General features: G+C 38.4%; 2 protein-coding genes and 1 pseudogene across 5 annotated transcripts; 2 read left to right on the forward strand and 1 right to left on the reverse strand.

The window, feature by feature from the left end:
- The first annotated feature begins 2,420 nt into the window (after positions 1-2,420).
- LOC133723284 (receptor-like protein EIX2) lies at positions 2,421-5,035 on the forward strand. The gene is made up of 4 exons (XM_062150098.1): positions 2,421-3,497; positions 3,571-4,159; positions 4,501-4,967; positions 5,018-5,035. The coding sequence occupies exons 1-4, from the start codon at positions 2,421-2,423 to the stop codon at positions 5,033-5,035; spliced, it is 2,151 nt and encodes a 716-aa protein (XP_062006082.1).
- A 1,319-nt stretch (positions 5,036-6,354) lies between these two features.
- LOC133719999 (nudix hydrolase 14, chloroplastic-like) lies at positions 6,355-8,975 on the forward strand (annotated as a pseudogene).
- A 5,206-nt stretch (positions 8,976-14,181) lies between these two features.
- On the reverse strand, positions 14,182-18,781 carry LOC133721546 (pentatricopeptide repeat-containing protein At1g77360, mitochondrial-like). Of its 4 annotated transcripts, none has more exons than XM_062148190.1 (3): positions 17,121-18,781; positions 16,178-16,253; positions 14,182-16,044 (listed from the first exon to the last, which is right to left on the reverse strand). In XM_062148190.1, exon 1 carries the CDS (start codon positions 18,676-18,678, stop codon positions 17,233-17,235), a length of 1,446 nt encoding a protein of 481 aa, XP_062004174.1. In that variant the 5' UTR covers positions 18,679-18,781; the 3' UTR covers positions 14,182-16,044; positions 16,178-16,253; positions 17,121-17,232. The 4 variants fall into 4 exon arrangements, with proteins under 4 accessions (XP_062004174.1, XP_062004173.1, XP_062004172.1 ...); XM_062148189.1 differs by having other exon boundaries at positions 16,173-16,253; XM_062148188.1 differs by lacking the exon at positions 16,178-16,253 and having other exon boundaries at positions 14,182-14,536; positions 14,618-16,044; positions 17,121-18,779.
- Positions 18,782-19,283: the final 502 nt, after the last annotated feature.

The following is a 19,283-nucleotide window of genomic DNA, read 5'->3' on the forward strand; positions in this document are numbered from 1 at the left end:
ATAAAATACCATGAAGAGGATGCTCTCTTGATTGAGGTGTATTGACACAATACATATGGTCCCTAGAACCAATGGCGTTGGAATAGTGCAATCATGGCCAAAAATGGCGCCATGGTGTCCAACCCTATACCCTTAACGTCATGACTCCTATGGTCATGTTAGGGTTTTCTCAATCAATTTGTTATTTTGTGTTTTTCCACAAGCATGCATAAATAATATGATGCAGAGAGCCTCCGAACAATATTTCATAACTCTTTCAAAGTTATAGTGAAGCAGATATTATTCCATCGTGCTTCTATGTTCGGAAAGTTGTGAATGTTACTAAAACGTTCACTAGGCGCAACCCAAAGGCTGTTAGCGTTATCCTCATTCATGTACTCAAACTGGAGGGCCATCTTCATGTGGCGCTTCATCAGGGTAAATGCCCTGGAATTTTCTATCTCAGTTTGTGAGTCTTGAGCGGTTCCTTTAGAACAAGGCTCTTGGATTGTAGGCAAATAAATATCCCGTGCCGTAGAATCCAATGGAGTAAAATCGAGCTCGTTCAAGTCTTACATCCTGAAAGGAAAGCAAGAACGTATTAGTTTCGGAGTCAATGCTTCCACGAAAACTAATATAAGATTTCTGAGTCTTAATGCTACCAAGAAATCGATTTCCAAGAATATTTGGATTAGACCAAAACAATGATGTTTAAATGGTCAAAATATATGCTCACGAACGCTCTTAGTTCGTTAAATCGATGCTTACGGACGCTCTTAGTCCGAAGTCTTACGAACGCTCTTAGTTCGTTAATTGCGTGAATCCCCACGATTCCGCTTTCTCAAGAATCGAACCCATGTTATAAGAAAGGTGGGATGTAGAAGAAGGGAGATTGCAAGTCCCCGAAGAAAAAGAAGGAGGAAATTAAATTTCAAAAGCGGCAACTTTAACTTAAAACTTACTTGATGAAATTTGGAACAAATTCTCTTCTGAACAGCTTGCACTTCGATTGGTGTACCGGTCTCAAAACAACTCCGATAAGGCTGAAATTCGAAGGTCAGATGGAAGAGACAGAGACGAACAACTTTGATGAAGAAAGGATTTTGATCTGAGGTTCCGAACTAGACGTTTCGGGGCTTGCAAGCAGACGGACGTGCACAGGAAAGGAGAAGGATGCAGTTGGTGTGCGTTGGTGATGCAGGGATAGCAGACGTGCAGTGGTGCTGCAGGGGCAGCAGGGATACGTGCGCAGGGGCGCGTAGGTGCTGCAGGGGCAGGCGCGCAGGTGAGGCTAGCGTGGGCTAGGAGCTGCGGTGATGAAGAAGATTTTTGGGTTTTTGGTTTTTGGTTTGTGGTTAAAGCTCGTGCTGATAACGTGTTTAAGTATATTGGTATTGAGAGAGATTGATGAGAGAAGTGTATTTCATTATAGGGATTACAAGTGCATAATCTAAGAGTACAAGGATTCCTTATCTAACTTGGAGTAGGAAACCTCTCCTATTACAACTATAGAACTTATCCTAGTTTGACTACGCACACTAAGTGTCAATATCCTTCAACACTCTCAACAATTACTGCTCCACCAGATCAAAAAAAAAAAGATAAACAATTGCTGCTCCGTGTCGTAATTAATTAATGGGTCACCAACATGGCAGCATGCAGCTTTTTCATGCTTTCTTCACCAGATGGGCACATGGTTTCTCACCTCCGTCTTGCTGGGTCTTCGTCAGTAACAGTTTAAATCGACAGTAGTATCAAGTCAGTAACAGTTTTCACGTGTTTAGACGCTGGATTGCTTAGTAGTCTGATTTCCGATCTTTATTTTAATTAAAGAGAATTAGTAACTCTTAAAACGGCTCTACCTCTCGTTGATTAAGTTGGTGTGGACACAATTATCGACTAATTTGGAATTCTGTATATACATTAGATTAGTTTTTAAAATATAACATTTGGGTGAATGAGCCTCCTTCATTTGTATTGTCTACACCTTTCTTTAGTTTACTGGCATTTTTCGTTAGTCTATGTTTTATTAATTTATTTTGTTAGTTTTGTCAATTAAAATCAAATCATAAAATGATAAAATTATTGAACCAACTTTAACTCATAGTGCACAACCACCTTGGTGTGAACTAACCTGAGGATGATAACAAAATAAGGAAAATTAATGATGATACCACGTACAATTATGATCCACATTTTTTCCTAGAAAAGCTAACAAATTAATGACGGTCTTTTTTTTTTTTTTTTTGAATAGGGGATTAAAGATGCTCTTATATATAGCATTTTTTGGGGTCTTATGTATAGCATCTTTTTCTTCACTTTGCCCATCATCGCTCTGCATGATCATAATCATGAGTGTTAGGTCTATACGATATTCTGTTTTGGTTTGGCATCTATGCCTGGTTACTTGTTGTTCAAGTAGTGTAGGAAGCTCCAACATTATGTGCCAGGAAAGTGAAAGGCGTGCTCTACTTCAGCTTAAGCAAGGCCTTGTGGACGAGTTTAATGTTCTTGCCTCTTGGGGAAGCAAGAAAGATTGTTGCGAGTGGAGAGGAATAGCATGCAACAACCAAACAGGTCATGTCATCACTCTAAATCTCTCTAATAATTCTTCTGATGATTACATTGATGCTGAAACTTCTTTAAGAGGTGAAATTGATCATTCACTACTTGAATTGCGATATCTAAATTACTTGGACCTCAGTTTTAATGATTTTGGAGGAATTATGATTCTCAAGTTCATTGGCTCTTTGACTCGATTGAAAGAACTCAAACTTGCAAGAGCTAATTTTAGTGGACATGTTCCTTCCCAACTTGGAAACCTCTCTAATTTGCACACTCTTGATCTTGAAGGCAACTCTGATGTGAGCTTTGAAAGTCTCGAGTGGTTATCTCATCTTTCTTCCTTGAGATACCTTCACATTTCTGATATAGATTTGTCTGGGAATAGAAATTGGCCACAATCTTTAAGCAAGCTGACTTCAGTGATAGAGCTTCAGTTATTTGAGTGTGATCTCAGTGTCAATCTAAGATCACTTTCCTCTATCAATTCTTCAGCCTCTTTCCAAGCCCTTGACCTCTCTTTTAATTCTCTTAATTCTTCAATATTTTATTGGATAGCCAATGTTAGCAGCAGCAACCTTGTCCATATTGGTTTGAGGGAAAATGACTTACAAGGTCCCATCCCAGATGTTTTCACAAACATGGCTTCTCTAAAATTTCTTGACCTGTCTGAAAACCAACTTGAAGGTGGAATACCAAAATTCTTTCAAAGCTTACGCAGCTTAGAGTCCTTGCATTTAGAGTGGAACCAATTCTCTCAAAACATTGAGGAGTCTATAAAGATCTTGTCTTGTGCTGATAATACACTCATGGACTTGGACTTGAGCCAAAACCGATTTTGGGGTTCATTAGGGCTAGATTTAACAAGTTTTACAGAGTTAAAATTTTTATCTCTTTCCCAAAATCTGCTAAATGGTTCTCTACCAGAGAGTATAGGGCAACTTTCTAGCCTTGAAGTTTTGGACCTTTCTGGGAATTCGTTGAATGGTGTCATCACAGAAGCCCACTTTTTGAACCTCTCTCGTTTAGTCCTTGGATGTTTCTGATAATTCGGCTTTGTCTATCAATCTGAGCTCAAATTGGAATCCACCATTTCAACTTAATGATTTATACATGTCCTCTTGCAAAGTGGGCCCAGCTTTCCCCAAATGGATTCAAACGCAGAGAAATCTTACTAATCTTCATATCAACAATGCTGGATTAATATTGGACTCGTTGCCTGAGAAGTTCTTGGATCAATTTTCTGGCTTAGAGGACCTAGATCTTTCCCTGAACCATATCCATGGCAAATTGCCGAATTTTTCCACAAGCTTGTTGAAATATGTTAACTTGTCTTCTAATCTGTTTTCTGGTGCATTGCCATCATTCCCTCCAACAATCCAATATTTGATCCTCTCGGAAAACAAGCTTTCTGGACCCCTGAGTTCCTTATGTGCAACACAGGCTCCAAATTTCTTCCTTCTCGACCTTTCTGTAAACCTATTGTCAGGGGAACTTCCTAATTGCTGGATGCAATTTCCGGCATTAGAGTTGCTGAATTTAGGAAAGAATAAATTTTCTGGGAAACTACCAATCTCGTTAGGCAATTTACAATTATTGTGGATATTGCGTTTACATGGTAACAACTTTTCTGGAGAACTGTACACAACTAGTAGTTGTTGACCTTGGAGCAAATATATTATCCGGAAAAATCCCACCATGGATAGGCCAAAGCCTAACAAGTTTGTTTGTTCTACGCCTACGGTCTAATGAGTTCAACGGAATCATACCCTCATCCCTGTGCAGTTTAAGCTCCATTCATGTTTTGGACCTCTCTCAGAACAATTTATCCGGAGCCTTGCCGCATTGCTTCAGTAACATAACAGCTTCATCTGATGACACAAGTGTTTTTGGATTTGTAGAAATAGTGTGGAAAGGAGTAAAGACTGAGTTTGGGGGAAATCTTGCACATTTGAGAAGCTAGCATTGACATTTCAAGCAATCACTTGGTTGGGGATATTCCTGAAAATATAACAAGCATGCTAAAGTTGAATTCTCTAAACCTCTCAAGAAACAATTTGACAGGGAAGGTTCTTGAAAAGTTTGGTAACCTGAACAGGTTAGAATCTCTTGATTTGTCAAGACGCCAGATATCTGGGAGAATTCCTTCAAGTTTTTCGAGCTTAAACTTTCTTAGTGTCTTGGACTTATCATACAACCATTTGTCTGGAAGAATTCCACTAGGCACTCAACTTCAGTCTTTTAATGCTTCTGCCTATATGGGAAATAGTGGACTTTGCGGACCACCACTTACACAACAATGCCCTGGAGATGGAACAACACAAAATCCTGGAGTCACTACTGGTACTGAATATGATGATGATGGTATCATAAGCATGGGATTCTTTGTCAGTACAGTGCTTGGATTCGCCACTGGATTTTGGAAAGTCTGTGGCAGTTTACTGCTTAAGAGCTCTTGGAGACACTCCTATTTCAGGTTCCTGCGCACTACTAGAAATCTGTTCATAGACATCGCATGTTTTAAATCGGTCAGACTTGCACACGATGTAAAAACCTAATCTAACATCGTTTTACAAAAATACCGATTTAAATGTATATCATTAACATCGGGTCTTAAAATGACCGGTGTTAAAAGTTTTGTTTGAAAATTTGCGGGAACCTATTTGTGCAAAACGCGCTAAGTGTTTTAAGTGAATTGAAGAAGCGGGTACTAAATCTAAAAACTTTCACACTTAGATAAAAAAATTAAAGCCTGATCCTAAAAGTTGGACAGAAAACCCTAAGCTCTCGCGCGGCCTCCATCTCACTCGAACTCGCCTTCATTCTGAACTCACCCCAAACTGGATCTCCTCCCAAACCCTACCTCCATCTCCTCCCTTCCTTCCTTCCTTCCTTCATCTACGTCCTCAGCTTCTTCGGCATCAACTCCGTCCAGTCCGGCATCGACTCTGTCCAGTCCGTCCTCAGCTTATTCATCAAAGCATTTCTAAACAGCGCCGTTCCGTCTTAGCCTCTAGAATCGAAGCAAGAGAGCGGCGGCCAGTCGGCGAGACTCACTTCAGAGAACGACTCTGTTGTGGGATTCGAAGGATTTGCCTGTCGAAGGATTCTAGGAGTCGCCGGTCGGAGACGAAGTAATCTTAGTACGTATTGTTCTAGTTCTATATATGTAAATGATAGAGTCAATTTCAGTCGTTTTACTTGTTGATGGTATCAGGCTTGTGGGAGATTTGTTGTGTTTACGAATAGGCTTCTCAGCTTATTCATAGCTTTTGTTCGTTCATATGGATTTGATTTCAGTCTTTTTAGCTCTTGATTGTTCGTTGTGGTTCATTGTTCTTCTTTAGCTTGTGAGCGATTGCATTTGGGGAGTTGAGCGACTATTCAGAGTTGTGATCGACAAGCAGGTCATTTACTCGAGCCCCTCTTTTTATTTTTTGCTCTTCCATGTTTTCATTTGTGAAGTTTGTTTGATTTTGGGCGAAAACATAGAGGACCTACATCGATTTCCTGGCTTGTAGCCGTTGCAGCCTTAAACCGCTAAGTCGGGGTTTTAAGGCAAAAGAAACCCAACCTTGTCTAGAGGTTAGAGACGGCGGGACTGTGGCAGGAGACGAAGGGCTGCTCTGAAATTTCCGATTCCTCGAAATAAGATGGAGCAATAAGCAATGTCAAGCATTCCCCAAATTGCAGATAACCGAAATTTCAAAGCTTTCGTCTTCAAATTTGATCTCAATCAGTAGAGAATTAGGGATTTGATTTTCCAATTTTGGGTGCGAAAAGGTGGACCAGAAAGAGAAGATAAGGTCTCTTTGGAGCTGACAGAGGAGATTCTCCGAAGCATGGAAGTTGGGCTGGCTTTCAGGGACTACGTAATGGCTCTGTCTCTCTCTGTTTCTGATTTCTTTTAGCTCAATTGAATCAAAACCTAATCTTTTTATTTCAAATGTTTTGTTTTGATTGTGAGGATGCTGGATTAAGCTGCTCATTTGTATGTGTTATTTGTACATATGTTTTGTTCTTTCATTATTTTAGCACTTTCTTTTGTCAACTGCAGGTTACTTGATAGAAAAGATTGAATTTGAAAATCTACTTCACAAAGCTTCAGTGTCTTTTTGTGCAACTCGAGTTGCTTCTTCAGGTACTTTTCCTTTTCTCAGGTCATTTTAATTGAAAGCATATATGCTCAAAATTTGATTACATCTGCAGGTACCACTAATCTAGATTTGTTATTTGAACTGCTTGTATTTTTCTATATATCAGGTTTTTTTTAGTTTTAGATACTTTAGACCATTATATATGTTGAATACACATAACTACCAAGAACTTGGCTACTCCAGAAATGTCATACATAGTCCCAATTGTAATTTATAGTTGGATTTTTTATTTAATTTTAGATTATTTATTTACTTTTGAATTTTTGTAGGCCATGGTGGGTATTCGTATCTCTTGGAGCCTCTGTGCTGGTTGGGATTGATTACAAGTAAGTTTCTTCTGACCAAGTTTTATTTTGCCATTTTTGGACTAAGTTATGATCTTGTTTGGCCAACATTGTGATCTGTTTTGGGTGTTGCATTGTTATTGAGATGGGCACTTGCTCCCCGTTGGTTGTAGCAAGCTCGTTCAAGCTTCCATGTCGTTGATCCCCAGAACCACACTCACACTCACACTCCCCAGAACACTCCTCGCCCTTCGATCCTTCTCCTGCAAAATGTCATCCGACCCGCCACCGTTGACTCACTCCCTCACTCTCCCGAGTCAACTCGCCGCCGAGCCCGTCCAGATCGTCGCCGCCCCCCACATCTCCTCCTCCCAGTTCAGGCCAGTCACGCTTTTCCCTTCCTTGTTCTTCAGAAAAGTCTAAAACTTCGGATATAAACTGAACCCAAGTATTCATAATGATGGTAAAACGTTGCAGGAGCGCTATTGATTCGTCTTTGTTTAAGCAGTGGCTGAAGAACATGGAGAGTGAAACTGGGATTCTAAGCGACGGTTCTTTGGCTCTGAAACGAGTTCTAATTCAGGTGATCCAGTCCTTCTTTAAAGTGGTTGAATTGATTTGGTTTTGATAAGTTCATAGTCTTGGAACTGATCAGCTGGGTTATAATAGGGTGTGGATATGTTTGGAAAGAGGATTGGGTTTCTGAAGTTTGAAGCAGATGTGATTGATAAAGAAACAGGGGAAAAGGTATCTAGTCATATACATACTTGTCTTTTTTATTCTAATGGTATATTTTGGAGGCCATAGTTGTTGATTTGTTTGTTGTGAAACTAAAACATATTTAGGTTCCAGGTATTGTGTTTGCACGCGGACCGGCTGTAGCTGTCTTATACTTTTGGAATCGGAGGGCAAGGCTTATGCTGTTCTTACTGAACAGGTAGCTCTTCATTTCATTTTGGTGTTTTAGAGTATCTGTTATGACATTATGATGCTTTACTTAAATCGGAAAATCACGTTCGTCCTAATTCCTATATTATCACAAAAAGAAATTACGGCATTGTACTTCCATGTAATCAAACCCTATTAAAAATTGTTGCATATCGAAGGTTAGAGTACCTGTTGGAAGGATCATACTGGAGTTGCCTGCTGGAATGTTGGATGATGACAAGGGTGATTTTCTCGGCACCGCAATCCGTGAGGTCTCTCTCTCTCTCTCTTTCTCTCTCTCTCTCTCTCAATATGTATATATGTATAATGCCATGTATATTTGCTGTGTCATATCTCTTTCTGCTTGTATTTTGGAAAGTTCATGTAATCAGCTGAAAATTAATTTAGATTCCTTCTAAACCACAAGCTATGGTTTTGGTTTATTAAAAAGATTATTGTTCCAATAATATATGATGGTTGCATGAGCCAAAAAAGACGGGTGGTTGGTTATAGTTCATGGCCATCCATATCCATCATCACCACAAAACCATAAGCTTTTTAGTGATCAATAATATGCTTTTCCTCCGGCCCCTGTGTCTTGGAGAGTTTTATTACTTGTTTATATATTTTTCCTCTCTTTAACTTGGTACTGGTTTTCTCCTTTTTGTTTCGTCCTCAGAAAAACCAATCTAGTTTCTTTACAAGGTACTCTTGAGATTCATTACTGCTTGTTCTTGCTTATGCAAATATGCCTTGTTCAATACTTTTATTTTTCCTACTTGTCTTTGTATATTTCTATCGATCCTGAGTATGTTGCTTTTTAGAATCTTTTGAAATTTTATTTGTTTGACTGTTTTCTGCTTCTTTTGTAATCAACAGTCAAGTACTAAGTGTAAGATGCAAGTTTTACAACTTTAACCTAAAGCTAAGTTACATTATTCTTATTATAACACTCCAGGTGGAAGAAGAGACTGGCATATGCCTAAAACAAGAAGACTAATCAACTCTTGTAATGATTATATTCAGTTTTGTAGCCTTCAGTTACGTCTTCTTAATTTTTCACATTTACAGACTAATCAACTCTTGTAACGAACAAGTAGTATGTGTTTTATTCCAACATTGGTAGGTAAGCTGGATTTCAGGATCCTCATTTCAAGAGCATTGTTCAGTTATGTTGTTCATTTGTAAACACTTGACAGCTACTTGTGTCATTTTATGCTCGAACTTTGGTAAGACCTGTTATGCTAATTTGTTCCTCTGTTTTGTATATGCAGAGCAGGACATAAGTTAGAAGCTGCTATTTATCGATATTACTGGCAAAGTAGCTCTTGATTCATGCTGGTCAACTGGTGGATTTACCGACTGTTTACTTCAGTATGGTGCATTGTTTGTTTATGGAGTTGATATTGGATATGGCCAGGTAACAACCCCTAAATCCAAATAAAAATATCTTATCTGTGAGTATACCAATTCGCTTCTATTCTTGTTCAATCATTAGTTATGGTATGTTAATCTTTTTTTTCCTTCAAATTTTAGTTTACAATTGTAGCTGGGGTCATACTGTTAATCTTTTTTTTTTTTTTTTTAGCAAAAAGACTGAATCTTATATTTGCTATGGATTTGTTGGCTTAACTTTGTTGTACCTGGAGTTATGCTTTTGGATCTGCACAATCTTTTTGGGTTAGCAGTTGAATTAGTGTACTTGGATCACATGCTATACGGATCAGCAATTTGAGACTAGGGAATGAACTGAGCTAAAAGATAAGTTCTTTTTTAAGTGGCAGTATATGTTTAGTTGCTTGGGCAAAATTCAAACGGATCAGATTTACTGAAAGTTCTGCCTTGGTAAACATATTTCCGGAGTAGTCGGAATCACATTAATGTAAAGCATCCATTTTCTTGAATCAATGTAGGTCCTGGCATGGAGGATTTGAAATGCGTTGCTGTACTACCATTGTACCATATATATGTTACTGTTATTCATTTTGAACCTCCCTACCTTGTATTTGCTTTATTCTAAATCTTTCAACCTGCTTCACTTCTCCAATTGTTTCTCTAGCTTGTTTTGAACAAATCTCAAAAACCTTTGTTCTTATCTTTTTAAGAGAAAATTTGCATTGCTTCTGTGTTATCATGTAAAGTTGGAATAGATATCTAGAAGGGAAATTTGTAATGTTTTTGTCTGTTTCTCCTTTGGTTATTGTCACAGTGGTCCAGGCAGAGCTAGTATATGCACCACACCATTGCATTCCCACTTGGTTAATGTGGGGTTTGCTAAAGTGTAGCATCTTCCATATAACAGGAAAGTGACTAACTCATTGATTGATCTGGGAGTCACTAAGACTCACACCAAACCACATGTTCAAGATATAAAGTCACTAAACTACATCAATTTAGGTCATAGGGAAGTGAGAGATTGCTCTTTTTTGAGCTCTCTGTTTGATTACTCATAAAGTTGGTGCTTCTGCAGTTGTAGCATCTTTGGTTCTTCAAGGAGTTATCCGTGGTTTTAAGGATACAAAAACTCATCTTATCCAAGTTTTGTGTCCCTTTGTGCATGAACAGTCATTTTCAAAAGATAACCAGTTGTTTAAGTGTTAAGTTGTCTGCTGCATGTTATTAACTGATAAGCTGTATGAAGTTATAGCTTATAATATACCTTCATTTCATGGTCAATCCTTTGAGGAGTTGTATTATTGGCATGCAAGTGCCATTAGCTCAGTTACAGCCATTCAATTTTTCAGATTATACAAGTTCTCATTGAAATCTTATTGTAAGTCTAAGAGTTTAGAGTATTCCAGGTTGCAGATGAACTTGTAGCAGAGTTTTCTGACCCTATCAATGGTGTCACATCCCCTGATCAAATTGACGAGGTGCGCATTGAAGTGGCTGATTATATACAGAGTTTGATGTAGGAATGTGACTGCCAAGATGTTTTTTTAGTAAGGCTAGCTAGTTTTGGCTTTGAAGCAAAGCTTGGTGTGGAACTTTTGTACATTGTTGCTCGTATGTTTCCAAGCTAGCTTTTGTAAGTTTAGGGGTTTATTTTGTGAATTATGTTAAATCATGAATTTGGAAAGAAAATTAATGGGAAAGCCCCTTATTTTGGATGATGAGAAATGCAATTTTTTTCCCAGCAATAGCTAAATGCAAAGTTTTCACATCATACTTGTCAAAGTGAAGTGAAGTGTATTAAAGCATAATAAAACAGTAATGCCAAGGAAAACGAAGTCTGTTGAGAGATTAGAAATCAGTATCAAAAATGAAATCGATGTCCTATGATTATCAATATATCGAATTGTAACTCAAAATCGATGTAATCAAAATTACTGCACATCGATTTCTAATCACCAAACCGTAATCTATTATGAACATACAAATCACCTACCGTAGAGTAAACCGATGTGTGGTCAAAAGGTGAACATCGGTTTTGGAAATAATAAACGATGTCTTCAATGAACTAACACATCAGTTTGAATAAACATAGTCGACGTAAATAATACCGTTGAACATCGGTTTATTTAATTGAAAACGATGTTCAGTCTCAAAACAAACATCATTTCTGAATAAAAACACGATGTAGAATAAAGATACAGACATCGTTCCTAGGAAAATAATGTAGCAACCTACATGTAAAAATGACCACGAACAAACAATACTCATGGGAACTGATGTCTACAAGTGTACTGGACATCGCTTCTGGAATAGAAATCGATGCAAATGTTCAAGTAGGTATTGTTCGACATATATTTTTTTAAGCATAAAATGTGAAAATATGAAGAATTAGACATACCTAACATACAAAAATATGATGATTATAACGATTATACATCGATTTGTTTTTTAGAATCGATGTTGGTTGTTGTCTGGGACATCGGTTGAAAACGCGCTTATACTGATGTCTATACTTTTCTCTACACCCACTAAGACATCGGTCGAAAATTAGTTTAACATCGGTCCAGAACCGATGTCTATGAACAAAATTCTAGTAGTGAGCTGGATGATACAAGAGATTGGGTTCATGTCAAAACTGCTGTGTACAAGGCAAAAATGCAGAGGAGACATCACAGATAAATGGTAAGATAAGCTATATTATACTGATTTGTTTGACTAGACTTGCATCTACAAACTCTTTCACAATTGTTTGGAAAAACAGAAAAACTGTGTTTTAACTGTGATTTGTTTTGACATGTTCTCAGGAGCTTCTCACTGGCATTCGGGGGAATGAGCCGACTTACCCCGAAATTGGAAATTCAAGGCTTAATGTGGAAGGTTTTGAGATGCCGTTGCTAAGAAATAAATAAATATCAGCTTGTTTCTCTTTAGAGGTTTGTGTAATAAATGGATTATATGTAATATGGGCGCGAGTAAGGCCATTTGATTCCATGCATATCCAAATCTACATTTTTGGCCATAGAAGCCTTTAGCTTCTCAATTGCTGTAATTTACACCTAGCTTTCTCTATTAATTTCAAATTAACTAGCTGCTACTACTGTTCCATTCCAGAATATTTGAATTAATCTCTTCCAATCTTGATCATCTTGCTGTTATTCAACTTATTTCCAAGAAGCTTTAAATAAGTCAATACTGTGTTTTTGTACTGGGAAGTTCAACATAAGCACCCCCCCTTCAACTTTCTTACTCCTGGTTTTGAAAATTTATCATAGCAAATGTCACCTTCATTGGTCTCGGAAAGGAATTGAACTTCACTACTGCATTCCTAAAAAGGCAAACCCTTGTGGTTATATTCAGATGTGTTCAGGGTATATATAATATAGTATGAGAATATACATAATCATGTATATGGGTTTTCAGGTTCTATAATACAGTAAAACACATTTCCTCCAAAACGCCCTAATGTGCCTATCAAGTGATTGGTATTCACTCCAAGCCAAAGTTTGTCTTGACACCTTTCATATATTTAAGTCTCACAATGTGACAAGAAAGGCATGCAATGTGAAGTGAGAGACCTTCATACTGTTCAAATTCCGAACCTAAATTAAACTGTTATGTTATCTGCAATCCGGTGTAATTTGGGAGGTCTTCCATAGGGCCGCCCTATCACGTCGAGGGTAATGAAGACCATTTACAAGGGTGAGTGAGATCTTTTTGAATATTTTACCTTACTACAACAATGACCATAGGCCGATCCTACAATCTACGTGGTAGGGCGGCCCTATCCAAGTGTTGAAGAGGCCATAAGTAGCCGACTGTATTAGAAAGTTCAGCATAACAAGAACGGCCATCACCAATGCAAAGTTGCCAACTACATCGAGACACCAGAAAAGCGACTGAGGTAAGCACAGACTGGTTAAGAATATACTTATATTCTCATTTGAAATACACAAAATTATTCTAGATTGAATTATTTGTCTTGTGACTTACTGTTTCCTTCTGCAATGCATTAATAGTTGGTGTTACAAACCTTCCTAAGCCAAACAACACCTAGAATGTCATCAAGTACGGCTTCAATCACAAGATTAGGAGGGCAATGAAATGTACACACCCCTTCAGAATGATGAACACTCTTTAGGAAGAAGATCTGCCACCATATTGCCTTTGAATATGCTGAAGTTGCAAAGAATCAAATTGACTCATCAACCTCTTGTAATACAGCAGAATATTACAAAGAGGGTGCAAGGCAATGTTCTCAGCATGTGAAAGGTTCACCAGATTAGTAGAAGAGTCTGACTCAATTTCCAAATTTCTAACATTCAAGGCAACAAGAATCTGCAAATTTACTGTGGATTCAGCTTGAATCACTTCTCCTGTACCAATATCAACCAAGAAGGCACTCATCCATTCTCCAGTTACCCAACTAAAAGAAGGAACCACTGCAAGTTACCAGGAGAAAAAAAAAAACTCTGCTTTTAGATTGGCAGTTAACCCATTCACCCCATCCCGAAGTATAAGTTGCTTTCATAGTGGTGGGAATATTGACGGCTAACAAAACGCTTGGCATTGATACAATCTCTCAATAAATGGACCATGGTTTCAGGACTGTCAGAACAAAAACCACAGTTACGAGTACTTGCAATATGCCTCCTGAGCCTTTGATCATTTGTTAAAAGTTTACCCTGCTGGATGCAAAGAAAAGACCTCAGCTTTGGATGGATAGCAAGAGACTAAATGCTTTTCCATCTAGATTCCTGAAGATCTTGTTCATTACAATGCTGATCATATTCAGACTATATGAGAAAACACCAGATGATGTCCCTCCAGTTGCAGAGCCTATATCAGTTTTTGTAGTGTGTTGTGATCAGTATTACAAGTTTCTATCAACTGAAATTCCATTCAATAGATAAAGAGGGTAATATCGTTGATATCAATCTATATACAATTCATTAGCCATTCAGGCCCTTCCTATAACCACACTACATATCTAGGCTCAACATGAGAAAACTTTGCAAACTTTTATGTTCCCTTGGCCACTTTAAAATAAGCTCTTCAATTCTACCCTCGCCGCCAAACATCAGTCTCATTTTAGAAAAATATGTAATGTAGCAACGCATTTGGGCACAGGAAAAACAAAGTTATAACTTTTTCTTCTCACAAGGCATCTCGAGCAGCAATCCAGCATATAATAGCATCAGCAAGCGTGGATATCCATATCCAAAGGCTATAGTGCTGAAAACACAGTTTGTTGATGATCAATCATTAACTATAAACATCACCTTCACAAGAATACTAGTTGCTTGTAACACATACCTTTTGTATCTGGGCTTGGTCCACTCTCCCTCTCAACTCCTCCAAGTCAATCTCTTTCCCATGGATAAATTTCTCTACTGCTTGTCTTCAATGAGCTACCAGATTGCCCTCGTGGGGATGAAGCTTAACCGTCTTGCCTGTGCGATACTCAATAACATTTTGATGTCCTCCACAATAAGACTAACAGCTGCCCAACAAGGGTTAGTGCCTCAGAAGAGTCAGATTCAACGATAACAGGCATGAAGCTTCCATAAATAGCAAACTTGATGCCATCAAGAATCCCCTGCAACTCCGCCTCTAAAGGACTACCTCTCCCTTTCCAAGATCTGGAACGGGCCCCCTTCAGCTCTCCTCTCAAATTTTGAACCACACTCCAACTCTTCCTACCATTAATGTCGTCAAGGACAACATCAGAATTAAGTTTGAAAGAATCCTCATTGGAAGGGGTCCATCTTGCATTCTCTGTTAAGGCACTGCTTTCCAATAAATTTTCATTTTTTAACTCCTCCAGCATACAAATGGCTTTCTCAGAGATAAGTTCAAGTCTTTCAGACAACACATGAAAAACATCATTTCTTTCTTTCCAAAGTAACTAGGGACAGTAAGCAAACTGTTCAAGTCACACAGGGAAAGGGTGCCAGCTGCATACTCAAGAAGATTGAAGAAGTTGCTGAAAATTCCACTTTCCCATTAAACCAAAATTGCACCTCCAACTCTCCAAGCATATTTACTCATCTTGCACTTAAAGATGGCATGAAGCAGAGTCAGATTTCTTACCACATCTCGAATACAAATCACTAGGAGTAATTTTCCAGGCTTTTATAGAATTTGTACATGGCAGGATGTTTCGAGAAGCCCTCCTCAAAAACAGTTCGACTCTGTTTGCCACCCTAGACTCCAAAGTTCCAAAAACATCTTGACTGAGATTCATTTGTGGACTTTTATCTCTCAGAGGCATTCTCCATGAAAGACAAAGCCAACTTGTACCCTGACCTCACTGAGAATTTTCCATGCTTCTCAAAAAACCATATCAACTTGTCCCTTCTGTCTGCCTTGCTATATGGGAGACTAAGAATGTAATCAGCATCCTCCACAAAGAAATTGGCTTCAACTTTTGCTTTACCCCATTTCCCAGAAGGAAGCAAAAGATCACTCACAAGAGAAATTTAAAGGACTGCAAACCATAACAGTAGTCAGTCTCGGGATCCATCTGTCATTATAGATCTGAACAGATGTTCCATCAGCTATCCTCCACAAAACACTATGCTTGACAAGCTCTCTTCCCCATAAGCACCTCCAAACTTGGGAGGGAGGCATTGACTAACGAAGCCGAGAAAAAGGTGTCAGGAAAGTATCTAGTTGATAATTGTAGACTTCAGCACAGATCAAGAACAAAAGGGGGGACAGCAGATCTCCCTGCCAGAGACCTGTAGACGGCAGTGTACAAATTTAGCAAAAGTTATTGAAAAATCTGACTTAATTGTTTGAGATGAAGCTCTGATGAACCACAAACATTGCTTTTAATCACTTGATAAAACTCTACGTGATATTTTACCACACCATAATGATTCGGAGAATAACACCCATTTGTCGGGAAACCTTTTTTTATTCGGCAGTGATTTCAAACAAATTTTACCTGTAATCACAAGAGGAACAAAAGTGGAAATCGTCGATGCTTCTCTGAATATGGTCATAATTCAAAACATTTCATTTAACAGAAAATATGAGAATGTCAAAAGAATGTCAAGCGATGAGGAAAAAGAAGATATGAGATCATCAATTTGGTGAGATAGATAATTTTCAGGGGAAATCACAAAAATAGCAAAATAAACAAGAAACAAGTGAAATTTCTAACTTCCTCGGGCACCTTGAGGAAGATTCACTCCGAGAATAACATGAACTTGGTTAGTTCCACCATATACCTTCATCTTACTAGTCTCATGGAGTATATTAATGAAAAAGAATTAGCGTAATTGGTTTCCGCCAATAGTGGGTATGATGAGAGATGTGTGAGAGATTTTTATAAGGGTTCTCCTAGGGAGAAACCTAGTGATAATGAGGTTGTGGTCACGGTTCGTGGCAAGTCTACCCAGATTAGCCAAGAGTTTATTCGTTGTTTTCTTTAATTGCCCATAATCTCGGATGATGAGATAAAGTAATATGAGAATAATTATGATGCCTCTCTTGAGAAGCATGTGTTAGACATAAGTCTGGTAGAACCGTAGAACATATGGTTAGTAATAACTTGAATGACATAGAAAAGGGAATCATGCTCGGGAATGATCTGCTTTTATGGACCACTGTTTGCAAACTAACTGAAATGTTGTCAACAAAGATTAGCCAGAAAAATTTTGTGTTGTCAATAAGGACGATTCTATCATCTCAGCACCATCCAATGATACAAAACCCTAGAACTATCTAGTTTCTCACCAAACAGCAAACATTCACAAAAATGCAAGCTGACCAGTATTTGACATAAACATAAAATGGAAAAGAATCTGACCTGCAAAAGCTGAGTCTTTCTCTCATGAGCAAGCACATCAACAGCAATATACTCCAGAACTTGTAAGTAATGCATTAAGAAACCAAACTTTCTCAGTAGCTAGTCTGACTCCTCAATCAGATAAAGGCTCTTTGACAAGGAGATTGATTTTTTCTTGAAGAAATTTCAGTACATCTTCTCTTCCTTCTTTTATAAGCAACTGTCTTAATCTCCCAAATGTCACACCTGATGGCCGAATCCCCTTCTCTATCATCTCTTCCAGTAAGACACAAGCCTTTGAAGCATTACCGTTTTCACACAATCCATTAATAAGGACTGAGTATGTATGCATACTGGGAACAAACTGTTTCAACTTCATGTACTTCCACACTTTAAGAGCCATCTCTAATTCATTTCTCTCGCAAAACATTTTTATCATCATTGTATATGTATCTGCATCTGGATCACATACTTTGATCATTTTACGAAAGACACTAAATGCCTCATCAGTTTCTCCACGGTCAATCAAGCTGTTTAAGATGATATTGCAGGTCCTCGAATTGGCTGCAACACCTTTGGAAGTCATATCATTTACGACCCTCCACACGTTCTTGAACTTGTTAACTTTACAAAAAGCACCGATCAAGGCATTATAGACGGCTACATCAGCCTTGATTCCATTCCTTTCCATCTCCAAGAATGCTTCAACAGCATCTTCAATCCTATTTTCCACCCCATATGTATGCACCAGAACACTGTAAATAAAAGATGTAGGCATACAACCACTAGCATCCATGCCCCGAACAATCTCAATGGCTTCGTCCACCCTCCCTGCTTTGCACAGAACATCAACCATGATACCATAAGTCACTATATCAGGATTACAGCCAGCATCAACCATTTCTCTAAAGACCTCCCTTGCCTTGGGCAAATTTGGATCCTTTCCCCATCCATCAATTAATATACTGTATGTCTTTGAGTCTGGCTCAAAGCGGTCCTTCATTTTATCAAAAATCTCCTGAGCCTTCCTCACATTCTTGGATTTGCACAAAGCACTCAGCAGGCCATTGAATGCCGCTAAATTCGGAGCACAATCATACTTTTCCATAACATTAAAAGTATAAATCGCTTCCTCAACCTTCTGAGCCCTGGCATACTTCCTCATAATGATACCAAATGTCTCCATATTCTGCATCCTTTGGGTCCTCATTGAGTTCACAAGCTCCCACATGATCTGGTACTGCCTTATCTTTGCCAAAGAATCGATCATAGCATGGTATGCCTTAACACTATGCGTGTAGTTTTGCTGCTTCGCTGCCCATTCAAAGAAGCGGTATGCAACCATTCCGGCATTCTTGAATCTCACGAGAACATCCTCTACTATTTCAGGTGAAATTCTGACCCCACTTTGATCAAGGGCAGTATCAAGTGTGAGTGTGGGGCAAGACATCATGATTTTGCATATTCTTTTGGTTGGATCAGTAATGTGCCTTGTTGCTTCACTCGAACAGTAATTTCGGGAGAGCATCATCCATCGAAAACCCAATTTTTCTCCATAGCTCTGTATCTTGATAATCATATTCTTTGTAACCCAATGGGCATTAAAGGCACCTGGAGTATTGAAAACTAAAATGAGGGACAGCAAATATGTTTAAGAATTATGAAACAAATGGAACCAAATGCTGCAACTAAGGGAATAAAAGACCAGAACCTTTAAATAAACTTCAGAACCTTTTTGCAATAAAAAAGACCAGAAAAGAAAAAGTGTATACAATAAGCTTTATTAGCTTCATAAAACAACTAAAATCTTTCTTACAACTAATTGGTGCAACTATACACAACTAGGGATGGATTCTCAATCAAAAAGGCATCCCTGCAGGGCAATTCATTTTGTTGACTCATCTACATATAGCATCCTTGACATCCAAAGAATAGCAACTCCGTGTTTTCCCCCATTGTTAATCTCAAGGCCACAATATGGGCGATCGCTAAGTATCTTAAAAGGACCCAAATGTCAATCTAGATGAGTATTCGCTGCCCATCTTGAACAGGACCCAAGTCTGTGTCTGTGTTTGTAGAACTTGAGAAAATTTGATCAATAGAAACATTATGCTAAAGAAATTTCTACACATGATAAAACCACATAATAATAACTTGCCTGGACCAAAATCTCAATACTCAGAT

Source organism: Rosa rugosa, chromosome 7 (genome assembly GCF_958449725.1).
Source record: "Rosa rugosa chromosome 7, drRosRugo1.1, whole genome shotgun sequence".
Classification (NCBI taxonomy): domain Eukaryota; kingdom Viridiplantae; phylum Streptophyta; class Magnoliopsida; order Rosales; family Rosaceae; genus Rosa; species Rosa rugosa.

What these genes read in the sequence shown, in the direction of transcription:
- LOC133723284 (XM_062150098.1), top strand. Translation starts at nt 2,421, where the DNA reads ATGTGCCAGGAAAGTGAAAGGCGTGCTCTACTTCAGCTTAAGCAAGGC. An exon ending in GGCAACTTTCTAGCCTTGAA is followed by an intron (nt 3,498 to 3,570) that starts GTTTTGGACCTT and finishes TCTCTCGTTTAG; the next exon opens with TCCTTGGATGTTTCTGATAA. An exon ending in GTGGATATTGCGTTTACATG is followed by an intron (nt 4,160 to 4,500) that starts GTAACAACTTTT and finishes ACATTTGAGAAG; the next exon opens with CTAGCATTGACATTTCAAGC.
- LOC133721546 (XM_062148190.1), bottom strand. Translation starts at nt 18,678, where the DNA reads ATGATTATCAAGATACAGAGCTATGGAGAAAAATTGGGTTTTCGATGG.